Here is a 12,717-nt window from a genome sequence, read left to right as displayed (position 1 = left end):
CGGCGGCGCCCGGCTGCCCGCGCTGCCCGCGCGTCAGAGCGCGCTGTGCAGGGCGGCGGCGGCGGCGGCGGCTCGAGTTGCCACGCGGGGAAGTTTGATGGCTTCTTTGAGGAGGGTCAAAGTGCTGCTGGTGCTGAACCTCCTCGCCGTGGCCGGCTTCGTGCTCTTCCTGGCCAAGTGCAGACCCATCGCCGTCAAGAGCGGAGATTCCTTCCGTGAGATCCACCCCAGGGCCGAAGCGGCCAACTTGACCGCCCGTGGCAGCAACTCCATCCAGGATGCRGTGCTGAAGAGACTCTCCCTCCTGGAAGACATCGTCTACAGGCAGCTAAATGGTAGGAGTAGCTCTCGCGCTCTTGGTGCCCTTCGGGTGCGTGCGTTAAGGCGAAGATGCGGCGCGGTTGTTTCCTGAAGTTTGCCGGGCCGAGCCGTGCCTCCCGCTTTTCCCCCGCGTTACCGTGCGGCCCGAGTCGCCACGCAGGGAATCGATGCAGCGCCCGGTTTCCGAGTTCTCGTAGCGTTTCGGGAAAGCTCGGCGGCACCTCGCGCTGGCTGCAGCGTGTGTAATCGCCTAACGCCAGCTGCTCAGGAAATTACAGTGTCATGATTTCTTCCTCAGATGAGAAGGGAGTTCAGCGGGCAGATGCGGGGCTGGGGCGAGCGCTCCGTGTATTGATTGAGGGGATGGCTTTTACCGCTGCACGCTTGCTTTTTTGGAAGGGAGTTTTAAAAAGGCTGAAGTATGTTGCGTTATTTAAGTGCAGAAGGTCAGAAAGCAAATGCACCTTCTGTAATAAGTTAAGCAAACAATTCAGTATTTCCTGTGGCTCAGCCTTGACAGCTGCTAATTAAAACCTCAAGTAATGCATCTCTTTAGAGTGTAGGGAAGGGTTTTCTATTAAATTTCTCACCAGGCTCAGTAGTTCTGAGATGTAGAAAGGGAGTTTTAAAGATGCCGTGTGGGATAGAGAAACATGTTGTAAAGCTGTAAGAAATCTAGGTAAGCTAACTAATTAAAACGCTGACTGTGGAAGCTATTTTTTTTTTAATTGCTCCCCATAGATTCACAACTGGGATTGCGATCTCGACCGAGAGCCCCATTTATAGCTTCCAGTCTCTGTAGCCTTAAAGACCGCAAGTTTTAGCGGTGCAAAATCAGCATAGCTAATGCTTGAGGCAGTACTGATGTGACTCCAGCCTCGACTCTCGATTAGGAACCTCCTGCGTGATTTGGCGCTGCRTTAAGCTGCGAGCGTCGTGGCTGCGTGCTGGACCGGGGCTATTGCCGAGGCAGCGCTGTACCCAAGATGTGAGGCAGGTGCTGAAATGCAGCGTGCGTTGTCTGCTGCGTGCTCTTCAGCTGTGAGAGTTGTCTTGGTCAGCACCTGTGCTTTGGGGAAGGACGCTGCGTAAACCGAGAAGCGCTCAGCCGAGCGGGCATTTATACTGCTGCCTTATCCGCTTGCAGGAAAACGTGCCTGTTAAAGCGTCTAGCGCCTAGTCTGAATTTGATGTCGCCCGACAAGAGGTGTGGGAACGGCATCGTAGGGCGACAGACAGGGTGAAACAAAGGAATAGCAAGGGATAAGGTTAAAAACCTGGGTGTTAGGTGGAGCGCGTAGTCTGTAGGCTGCTGCCGGCATGGGGAGGACGGTCACGGAGTAGTGTAGGAGTCTGCTTGGTGCTGAAGAGCACGGTCGTGCACCTAAAGGGGGGGGGGGGGGGGGAAGAGAGGTGATAGGTATGTTGTCCATAGTAAAGGAGTAGGAAGGAAAAATGTTAAAAAATATCCCCCCCCAAAAAAACACTGGGTGTTATATACAGTGAACCTGTGAAACTCACTGCTGCTGGATATTGCAAGGACAGAGGTTTTCAGGAAGAAGTAGGCACTTATTTAAAAAGGACGAGAGCAGAAATTCATGAAGGGAGCCCTCGTAGGAGAACCTGGCTTGGTTTTGAACATGCACTGAAGATGCTGTCAAGCCTTGCAGCAAACACAGAGAAGGAAATCGTAACTTACTGCCCTTYTCCCGGTGCGAAGGGAGAGCGGTGGAGGCGAGCGCGGGAGTCGCCGGCTGCGGGAGCAGCGCGGGGGGGAGAGCTCGCCTCCGCGGCTGCACGGGCTGCAGAGCCCGCAGGCTGCTGCGGGCACGGGCTGCACGTTTACAGGGCAGGGTGGGAGCCCGCTTCGCGCCGAACAGCACGGTCACGCACCCAAAGGTGGGGGGCGAAGAGGTGACAGAAAAGGGGGGGAAAGAAAAAGCTCTGTTATAGTGGTTGTATAACTTTGGGTCGAGTATGTATTTGGTACCGGTGATTTTTTTTAGAAAAGTACATACGTGCTCTGTTCTCCGAGTAGTGTGCATGTGCGCTGTGCTTCAGCAAGGCGTGGGTGTAAGGGAGGGTGTGGGGGCCGGATGAGCCCCCGTCGCCACCCACCGCCGCTAAAAGGAAAGAGCGAAGTGTGCTGAGGCGGTCTGTAGGACGGAGAGCGCGGAGGAAGCTGGAGCAGCTTCCCAGCGGGGGCCCCAATTGAGGTTCAGTCCTAATTCTGGGCACTCGAAGGAGAATACTAAAGCTGAAATCCTGGTGCCTGCTTGAGGTACGCAAATACTAGTTCACCAGTATGAGTTTACTTTGATTTTTGTTTTCTTTTTGCGATAAGAAAGTTGCGTGCAGGTGAGAAACGCCTAACAAAACGCCCGTATGCTCTTGAGCAAGCTCCCTGCAAAACGCGTCTGCTGAGAGATTCTCTTTGTATCRCTTACGGTAGTTTTGTGCTTTAAATCTGACCTTTGCAAGTGCAAAGTGTTAGAATATAGTAYCCTGTGGCATATATGGGGAAATCCTCGGGAAGTGTTTGGCCAAAGAGAAACGCTAAAACCTGGGTTGGGTGCAATCAGCCATGGGTGGTTTTTTATTGCGTTCTAGGATTTAGCTAGATTTCAGTGCAAGTTGATGCCACCTTTGGAAGAAAGTGCATCTTGTGAAAAGCTCTGTTCTGTAAGCATCAAATGAGCAACCTGATTGCCCCATTGCTACTTTTTTTTCTTTTATTTTTTGAACCCTGCAGTGTCAAGCATATCAGAAATACCAGCTCTCTCTGATACGACAACCCAGATTTTCTGTTTACATGCATTTGTTTCTGTAAACGTTGGCCACAAAATCAAGATAAACAGCATGAGCAGCCTCRGGGCTACTGAAGGAATGATTCTATGGGATTATTCCTTTGGAATGACTTTTTTCCGCAGTGCCGTTGTGGAAATAATACCCRGCCCCCTTCTTACTTGGCAGCGTAGATGCTCTTTGTGCAAGAAAAGTTGTCCCAAACGTGACCCTTACTTCAGTCCAAAATGATTCCTCACCTAGGTTGCCTCATCCTGCCTGCGGTCAGGGTTTTGGCACATGTGCAGTGCAGATTAACATAGTTCCAAACTGAGCTTTTTTTTCTTATTACTGGATTTTTTCCTACTCTCAAATTGGATGACTCTCATACCTGCAGAGAAATACRAGGGTACTCTTTAAATGGACTGTTGAAATGGGAGCTTTTGTAAGCATGTAGTAATCWGAGAATTTAGAGGATTTTTAATTTCTGCAGTAATTCTAACGGCTGGAATTCTGTTGGTCTGAAAATGTTCAGAGCAAACTAACGAAGGGCTGAGAGGAACACGTGCATTTTATTTCAGATACTAACTACAATTTGTAGTTTTTCATCCAAATCTAATTTAATTTTTCCTGCGCTGACATTTACATAAGCAAAAATTGCGGGCCAGATTATGTGGAAATGTATGGAAATTCACACAGATGAACTTTTCAGTTTGGGGCCGTGTTTGCAAAGAGTGTTTGTGTAGAAAAAGCARATGAGTCAGTTAGCAAGAGGCTTGAGCGAATAAAGACGTGGAAGAGAGCATTCAGCTTCTGCTGCAACCGTATGTTTCCTGCGTGGTGCTGGGCACCACGATTTATCTAAATCTCTTGCCCCGGGACTGTTGTGAGAAATGCGTTAATGACYGTGAGGTGTTTGAGAAATGTGTGTGTGTGCTTGTAGGATCCCGAGACAGCAAAGGTGGACCAAATGGTTTCACATCGAAGACTGATATGTCCCCAGGTTAGTGGCATGTAGAATAAATGACGTGATTTGGGGAAAGCTGCAGCTTGCGTTAAGAAATGATGTACAGAGATTTTGTTCTTGGTAGGATGGGTTTGGTGTCCGTTGTGCGGTGAGAAGCTGCTCTTCTCCCCTCCTACAAGCAATAGCCTTGGGGGAATTGCTGGGGCACTTTGCTTTTGCCTTGTTTTCTCTTCCATCACCTTCCGCGTTACTCCCTGTTCCACCTTCCTGCCACTTCCCAACGCCAGGCCTGCTGGGCGCTTGCTGGGGTGAAGAGACAAGTGGCATTTCCTCCAGAAGAGGAGCCGTTCGATACGTGCTCTTGGCAGTGCTTGCCCAAAGTGGGAGAAGCGCTGAGAAGCTGGCCAGGGGTYTGGTCCTCCAGCGAGATCCAGGCTGCTCTCCTGCCAGCTGCCAGGGCTTTGAGAGGCAGTTGAGATGTGCTGAGCCCCATAACCAGTCTCCCTCACGTGGGCAGAGCTCTGATTTTGTGTGTGTCCCTGTTTTTCTTTGTCTGATTCTGCCCTTAAGTGGMGACACCCTTGTTCTAGGCTCTGCTGGCAAAGAGCTATTTAAGTCGGTACAGAGACAGTTTAGTAATTAAACAGTGGTGCCAGTTGGAGAATAAGAAATGCAGGAAGGAGAATACCTTGAATAAACCCTTGGTTTGGATGTGGGGAAGCTGTCATCCTCATCTGCTGTTGCTAACAACCTGGAACAAGTACAAGCAGATCAGATAATTTGTTCCATTGCTCACTGGTGACTTGGTATTTAGCCACCTTTCGTGTACGCTGAGGGCAAACAGCTGCGTGCCTACTCCTGTAGTGGTCAGAAACACCAGGGGGTAGATGAATAGAGCTTGTTCCTTGATTTGATTCCCTAACTTTGGACTGTTCTGCTGCTGATCTGACCTGTATGTCGCTCTGTGTTCCATCTGCTGGCTTTGGGTCTTTGGAGGTGCCTACCAAGAAGCAGCCCCAGTCCTAGAAAAAAGTTATTTCAATTGAGTCTGGGTCTTGGGTTAAAACCTGCAAGAAGTGTGAAAGCGATAAACTCCCTGCCTGGTGCTTTTTTGGCTGAGGCACAGTAACAGCTGAGTCTGGTGAGTGCTCAGCTGCCTTGAAGCCAGTGAAACTGGGGTGACATGATATCTTTCTGAGTGGAATGGAAAAAATAATGCCTTAACCCCCAAATTCTTTGCTTCATGCTAAATACTCATAAGAAGACAGAAGACATTGGGAAATGACACTGCTGATTCATGCTAAGCCCTTCATTTAAGTTTTATTTTGTAAACGCACCACCAATTAAGTACAGGATCAGAGAGAAGACAAGACATTTGCAAACTGTTGAAAATATTTACGGGCAATGCTAAAGTGGACAGTGCAGAAGAATCTGGCCAAGAAATGGATGAATAGAGAGGATTTTTGATTTTTCCCTGTATAAGCTCAAGAAGCACACAAAAATTAAACTGCTACTATACTTAATGTTAAATGTTGAAGAGGAACTTTAAGTTCCTTGGCMGTTAAATAAGCAACGTTCATTATTTTGGAACAAACCTGGATCTGTGGTTTTGCACACGGACTTATTTGCACATGCTGAGATATGAGCAATTGCCTGCCAGCAGCCTCCCTGCACACAGCCTGGGTTCTCATCTGCTCTCCTATTAGGAAATTAGCTTTATGAGGGCTGTGTATGGACATCGAGGCAGGTCCAGAGACACAGCCTTTGGCACGGTCTTCCTGTCCCCCTTGTAAAATGGCACTTAAGTGACTTAAAACACTTTAAAGATTGGCGGATTTACTTCCCATAATGATAAGATAGTGCTTATCTTCTCTAACACTTGTGATTTGCAAAGTACATTGTAAATAGCTAACTATTGAATATAAGAATTATGTATGTAAATAAGGCAGTTTAGAAGCAGTTCTGTCAACTATTTAGTAGTATGTAATAGCGTAGCACCCGTGGACTAGTTTACTAAAATTTTCCCATAGGTAGGTAATATATGAACTAAAACACGAAGAAATTCTCTGATGAAGATAGACAGCTAAATGAAAAGAGAGTCGAGAACTGCTATTTGTAASGGACCCCTGCTTTAGTCACATTAATGAAATCAAATCAAAATAGCTCTTTATATGAGCACAGCCTTGCTGGGTGAAATCCTTTGATATAAGAAACGGTGATGTGGAGATAAAATAGGAAAGTGATATGCTGTGGTGGAGGTGACTACTGTATTAACTGATCATTATCGCACAGTATCTGAGATACTTTTTCCCTCTCCACGCCACTACCATGATACTTTTGGAGCAGAAGCTAGCTGTGTTATTATAGGAACTGGATAAAAATTGCAGCTTTTGTATTTATTATTTACCTACCAGATTTGGATGCYGTGTTTCCTGTAAAGAATAATGCATATTGTCCAGACTTGGTACTTGTTTTTCTACGTTCTCAGCCTAAACTTATTAACTGCAGGAGAGTGGACTTCATAGTAATTCCTTGAGATTCCTGACAGCTGGTTGTCTATAAATTATTCATATGAGGACCATAGACACTGGGGCTGATATTGATCAAAGAATGAGTAAAATAAATACTTAGAGGAATAATAAAGTTAAAAGATGAGCCTTCGAATAGTCACTTATGAAGCATCTGGGAGCTTGGAAGTTAACATGACATTTAGTTTACAGCCAGGCTGACTAGGAGCTGATAGATAATTTTTGTTTTCAATAGTTGTTTGACATCATCATCCGAATATTCACTGTGGTTGGCGATGAATGAGTAATAAGGTACTAACGTGTTTATCATGCAGAGGCGCTACAGGGATCATGAGATGCAAAAGCAATGACTAGAAAACAGAGAGAACACGGGGAATTTTATTCTTGTGTATTAACTCACCTCTGCCTGAATGGAGCAGCAGAGCCTTAGATGGATGGTACGATTTTCGATAGTACRTTGGATTTTGGCGACCACATTATTTAGGTGGCTTGTGTGAATTCCAGTGTTGCTTCAAAGCCTCAGTGCCGATCCGCAGTGAACCACACATGGCGTCTCTAGTAAGAGACAGTTGGAATTGGAGACGTTTGGCAAAACATGGGCATCTAGTGACGGTTGGGTGCCCGAAGGCATCCCGCCTGGCCGCTCTGGAAGGGTCTGCTGTGGGTGCTGTGTCGCGTGTGCTGGGTGCGTGCAGCCCCTCGGATACCCCGGGGCCTTTCGAGTGGCAGCAGACACTGCTTAGGCACCGACATCCCATGCTTGCTGTCTTGGAGAACAACCAGTTTGGTCAGGGAGGACAGACGGACAAAGCTGGCTTTAGACTCGTGCGGTCAGTGTGCTTGGCTTTGGGCAGTACTTCTGGTCTGCTGATGGCCACCATCTTCCCCGATTACTTCTCTCCTTACACCAGATTGCCTGCGTTTCTTGGGAGGAAACGCTGCATATAGCCTGTGACCAGAGCTACCTCTTAGGAAGACAAAGTATGAAAGAAAATAAATGAGCCTTCTCTGATAATTAAAAGGTTTTGCTCATTTTGCAATTTATGTCACTAATCTTTGTATAAAACCGAACAATCTGGTCCAGATGTTACGGCCGCTGGTGAGCTGCTGGTTCGCCATTCCCACAGGCTCTCCCGAGTCCCAGGGTAGGTAAGGACATTCAGTATGTTGAAATATCGAGCTTAAAAAGGAGATTTTTTTTTTTTTCCAAATGGAGTTATAGCTCTGGTAAGAGTGAGCCAAGAAAAGGGCATGCTTTCACGTTTTTTGCTGGAATAGGTTTGCTTGCACAGCAGTAYTCAGATGCTTCTGAACCGATCCGTGCTCTTCCTGCCAGACTGCGAGACATCGTCCGCAAGCACAGGAGTAGAGAGGACAGCGATCTCCCCACGCTTACTGTGCCGCCACCGTGTGTGTCGGGCTCAGAAACCAGCACTGTAGAAGTTAAAAAGTAGGTCTGCTGTGGGACGTGTAAGATGTCCTTGCAGGAGTTTGCAAAGGGCTGGCCAAAGTGAATGCGCATAGTATCGACCCTATCATGAGTCAATAGTGGTGACTGAACTGCAATAATGTATCCTCACTGTATGATATTATTTTTCCTAAACAGTTTGGTGCGTAGCAGCAATCATATTTTATAACCCCAAATCCCTGCGGTCGGATTTCATCAAGAAAGTGCCAAATACTTTACGTCTTATTGGTACAACTGTAGCTGGTTCTGCCTATAAATCTAATGGCCATCGACCCGTATTCTGACGTTCACTGATGGTTATCTAAAAATAATGCGGTAGCGATGCGACGAGAGCCCTACGTAAAACGTTACGTTCGCGGGGAGCCTCGCTCTGCTGTCGCTGAGCCATTACGTGCTGCACTTCTGATGCAGGCTCCTGGCTTTGATGCTTGTGTCTGTGGGCAGATGCTAAGGTATCTGGAAAGGAAAGCAAATTCCTTAGGCTCAGGAGTGAGCTGGATTAAGCCACAGTGTTTGCCTTTCCCTTTTTTAAAAAAATGGATGATCTGCACCTCTTACTGTCAAGCACGTACCAGTTTCTATGATCCTACCCTCTCCGGGGTTTACTCCTTGTGATTCACGCTGATACCTGTAGACGGTGATGCTAAAGGGTATCTGCCGTATTACAGCACTTGTTAAACCCTGGAATGAGAAATACTTCACAGTATCTGGAATATGAAAGTGATGTGATAACTCTTGGTAAATGGATTTTTTTTAAATAGATCTTCCTGGGGTCTCTGACCCAGGATGCTGTAGAAGAAYGCCAGTATTCCTGCTGATAGGGGAAATGAAAGGTCTCTTACAAGCAGGGCTGTGTCATACGCACTAATGTGTGTGTCATATCGCCAGTTCTTAATGCGCACTTGGCACGCCTGGTTGCACCTGATGACTTAATTTCAGCACGGCAAAATCAACTGTGTGATGTGTCAGCATCTGACACGGAGGAAGGAAGAGGACTCCTTGGTCCCCTTGCCTTGTCCTAGCCCCAGCTTTCTTGCAAACGGAAGTCTCTTTCATTCCTTCCCTTTGAAATACGATTGCCCCACACTGGTGGTTCTGTGAGGTCTGGTAGGAAAAGGTGCTGGCTGGAAACCCAGAAGACCTGTGCTCTGGGCTCTGCTGTGCTTTGGGACCTTGGGCATCCTTTGTCTCGCCCTGAATCTGTTCCCCAGCGCTTGAAGGGGATGTCGGATTTCCTTTTCTCCCATATCCTCTACATCGCAGTAGGGTCTTTCAGGGCCTTTTTGTGTTTGTGGACATTGGGGCTCCAGATTGCTTGGAGTGTCTAAGGGCTGCTGAGTTACAGCAAGCAGAGAGCCATTAAAAGAGGAAAACCAAGAGGGAACTCAAGAAAACAGAGGCATCTCAGCAGCATCTCAGCCGCGTTATTTTGGGTGTGTTCTCAACCTGTGGAGAGCACGATCAGATATGAGACTCAAGCAAGGTCTCTTAGTTGACCGTTGGTAGAATTTATTTTACCCGTATTTTAATCTTCTTATGCTTAGATAGTATTTCAGTGTAACAGCCCTCCATGGCCGTGAATGTCCTCCGAGCAGAAAGATGAAGTGAGAAGGTTAATTTTAAAATGAAAAAAATAGAATTGCTTTCTGGGTCTTTGCCCACATTACACTTTAAATCATGAAAGCACTTGTGTTTGTGCCAAATTACTAGAATTTCTTCCAAAACAATTACTTGATCATACTCTCAAGACAAAAATATAAAAAAAAAAAAAAAAAAAAAAAAAAAAGTGAAAAGCCATTTAATGATATTTTGAAGTTTGCTTATATTCCATTATTGGGCTTAAAATAACTTTTGTTGATCTCCTGTTGTGTTTTTACTGTGTACTCTCCTTAGTGAAGTGAGATGGACCGCTGGATGTTTCAAATAGGTTGGAACATAAAAACCCTATTCTGCTGAATTTTATTTCAGTTTTTCATGTGTGAGCTGAYGAGACAACATTAACGGTAATAACCATTACATTTTTCTAAACCTGCAGTTAAGGCTGGGGCCATGATGCGTGTGGCCTGTTGTAAATGCAGACCAAACACCGTGGTGTTTCAGTTCTCTTGATGTAACTGCACAGATAAAATGATTGGGAGGGACTGGTTGCACCATGAGAAGTGCTAGAGCACAATTCACCGACCTGGGTTCAGGTCTTGGTTCTTCCTCCARCCGTTTGCGTGATGAAGGACAAACCACTTAAGATAACATTAAAAGAAYTACGCAAGTTAGGGGTTCACCTTCCCGTATGTATTGCTAAGTGATCGTCTCACGGAAGATGTTTGTGCGCGAAGTGGTATGAGGACAGAGAAAGAGTGGCAGGTCYTTGCTGACGATTTGGAAACATTTGGAGCTGGCAGCAGAGTTTTGGTAAGAAGGCAGCAGAGAGGTAGAAACTCGTGAAGCTTCACCAGGGGCCACAACGGTTTGGGAGAGCAGCTTCAACATTTGGTTTAAAACAAAGGAAATACCACCACGCATCAACTCAAAAAGCGAGACTTGGTGGAACCCCAGTTGTAGGAAGGTGGTGGGAGCCCTGAAGCCTTCTTTAGGAGAAGTAAAGCAGTAACGGGCATGTTTGGAGGGTGCACGCTGGTGGTGGGGGCAGGAACTTTGCAGAATGCCTGTTTGGATGTGTAAGTGTAATGCCCAAAAGGTCAGCGCTGTTTTTCGCACTGTACAGAAAGTGGACTGCATATCCGAAGCAATACATGAATAACTCACCTGGAGGGTCAGAGATGGATGAACCGTTCCCTCCACAAAACGGTGGAYGTTCAGACGTGGTTAGCGCTCAGCATGGCTGATGGGGCAGTCTGACAGCCGGATCCCRTGGATGATTTATGGACATGCAGACAGCTTTCATTTAGAAATCTTTGCCTGTCAGGAGTGTTGAAAGGTAGTTACCGGCCTTCTGCAACGTCTTACGTGAAAGGTGTTACTGGGGTCAGGTCATATTGACTTCAGTTGTCTTTGGATCAAGTGTGGAATCAATAAGTGACTTGCTGGAGGAGTTTAATGGCTGTTGTGCACAGACAAAGAAGGGGCATAGGAAGTAAAATAGGATTTTATGCTTTCCTCTTTCTTCTGTGAGGACATTTTGTAACTTCCAAATACTAATCAGCACTATGTACCTTCCTCCCTACTGGTACTGGGGGTTTGATTCTCGAGGACAATATTAGACCTTGCAAATCAGATCTGGTCCGTCTGATGGCGAAGAGGAAGGAAGCAACAAATGGAAAAAAGTGAAGCTTAAACATCCCATTCCCATTGGAGGCACCCAGTTTGCAGCAGCATAATGGAAAACGCCAAAACTTTCCTTAAAGCCTAGCTCCAATTATAATTAATGGAACTGAATATCTAAAAGGATGGTTAACTCTAAAGGCATCAACCAATTTGTAAGTATCTCTGGTAGCTTTTTATTATGAGGCTGCCCAGCATTTCCCATGATGAGAAATTGCTTTTGCGTGTGTGTAGTTTCACCAGTGGGGCCGAAATGGTCAGATATTGTCGAGATCCTATTTATCTTAAATCTCAGCGAGCTGGTCCAGGCGTTYCTGGAAGTGATGTATGAGCAAACCCACATACCATTGTTCATGTCAAAAGGTTTATTTCTTAAAGCCTTTTCTTTAAGATGCTGGAGCGCTTTTGTACATTGGAGGTCGGACGTGAAATTCAGCAAAGCAGCCCCATCAAAAAAAGCCATGGGTCTGTCTTTGGGTCTGCTTTGTATTGTTTTCCTGCCTGCGGGCTCATTTGAAAGCAGGAGGAACAAAAGCTGATGCCAAGGGGCAGGGAGTGGAAGGCCTGAATGGACTGGGCAAAGCAATGGGGAGGAGAAGTCCGGGGAGGAGGAGGCTGGAGCAGATGCATGGCCCAGGAGCTGATGGGGACAAGGTGTCCAGTCAGGGAGTGGTGTTTCAGTGGGGGGATCTCTGTTTTGCTAGAGGATGATTCAGATGCAAGGCAGTTGCTTGGTTGTTCTGTTATGAGTTGAGATGGAAAATGGCCATCTGCAACAAATGTGTTTTTTTACCTATACATTTTGTATAAACGTTATGTAATTTAAAGAGAGATTACTTCCAGAAACCTCAAATACCAAATGTGGTTCTTAGGTATTTTTGCTGGTTTGATCATTAAAATGTTAGCACAGTACAACATTTGGGAGATGTGTGGGTATAAAACCAGGACAGGTTTAGCTGTGTAAAGCAAAACAGTGCAGTCACTGTGGAAAAATTACGGGTTTTGTGCTTAAGCACATTTCTAACCTTTGTTTTTACAACTCCAAAAACGAAGCAGTTTGTTTCTTAATGTGGGCTTAATGCTCAACGTGCACGCTGCCTGGATTTTTCCGCCTGAGTGTATGAAAGGCTGGGCTATTAAAATTTGTTTTAACAATCTCCTTTTCCCATAATTCCTAATATTTGTCATTTACTAATTATGATGTGCCTAAGTATTTCTCATTTGCGGTGGGTATGTTAAATGCTGCAGCTGTCCTAGTTTCAAGTTAACTGCTGTTATTTATTTTATTTTTTTTTAATGTCTGAGATTTCAGGAGTATTGGTGATTTTTTTTTTGTAGCTTGGCATCACCTCGTACGGTTCTTCATTAGG

The 12,717-nt window shown here is 46.1% G+C and overlaps 1 protein-coding gene across 1 annotated transcript in view; it reads left to right on the top strand.

The window, feature by feature from the left end:
* The first annotated feature begins 44 nt into the window (after positions 1-44).
* GALNT17 (polypeptide N-acetylgalactosaminyltransferase 17) overlaps positions 45-12,717 on the top strand; it is a 206,146-nt gene continuing 193,473 nt past the window's right edge. Inside the window, exon 1 of the mRNA XM_085302016.1 lies at positions 45-335. Coding sequence (XP_085158142.1) covers positions 98-335 — 238 coding nt within the window. The 5' untranslated portion in view covers positions 45-97. The remainder of the gene's footprint in view (positions 336-12,717) is intronic.

The sequence above is a fragment of the Rhea americana genome, unplaced genomic scaffold (assembly GCF_003343005.1).
Source record: "Rhea americana isolate MKP2758 unplaced genomic scaffold, rheAme1 scaffold_182, whole genome shotgun sequence".
Lineage (NCBI taxonomy): Eukaryota > Metazoa > Chordata > Aves > Rheiformes > Rheidae > Rhea > Rhea americana.
The sequence above is the reverse complement of the archived record's forward strand: the minus strand, read 5'-3'. Positions and strand labels throughout refer to the sequence as shown.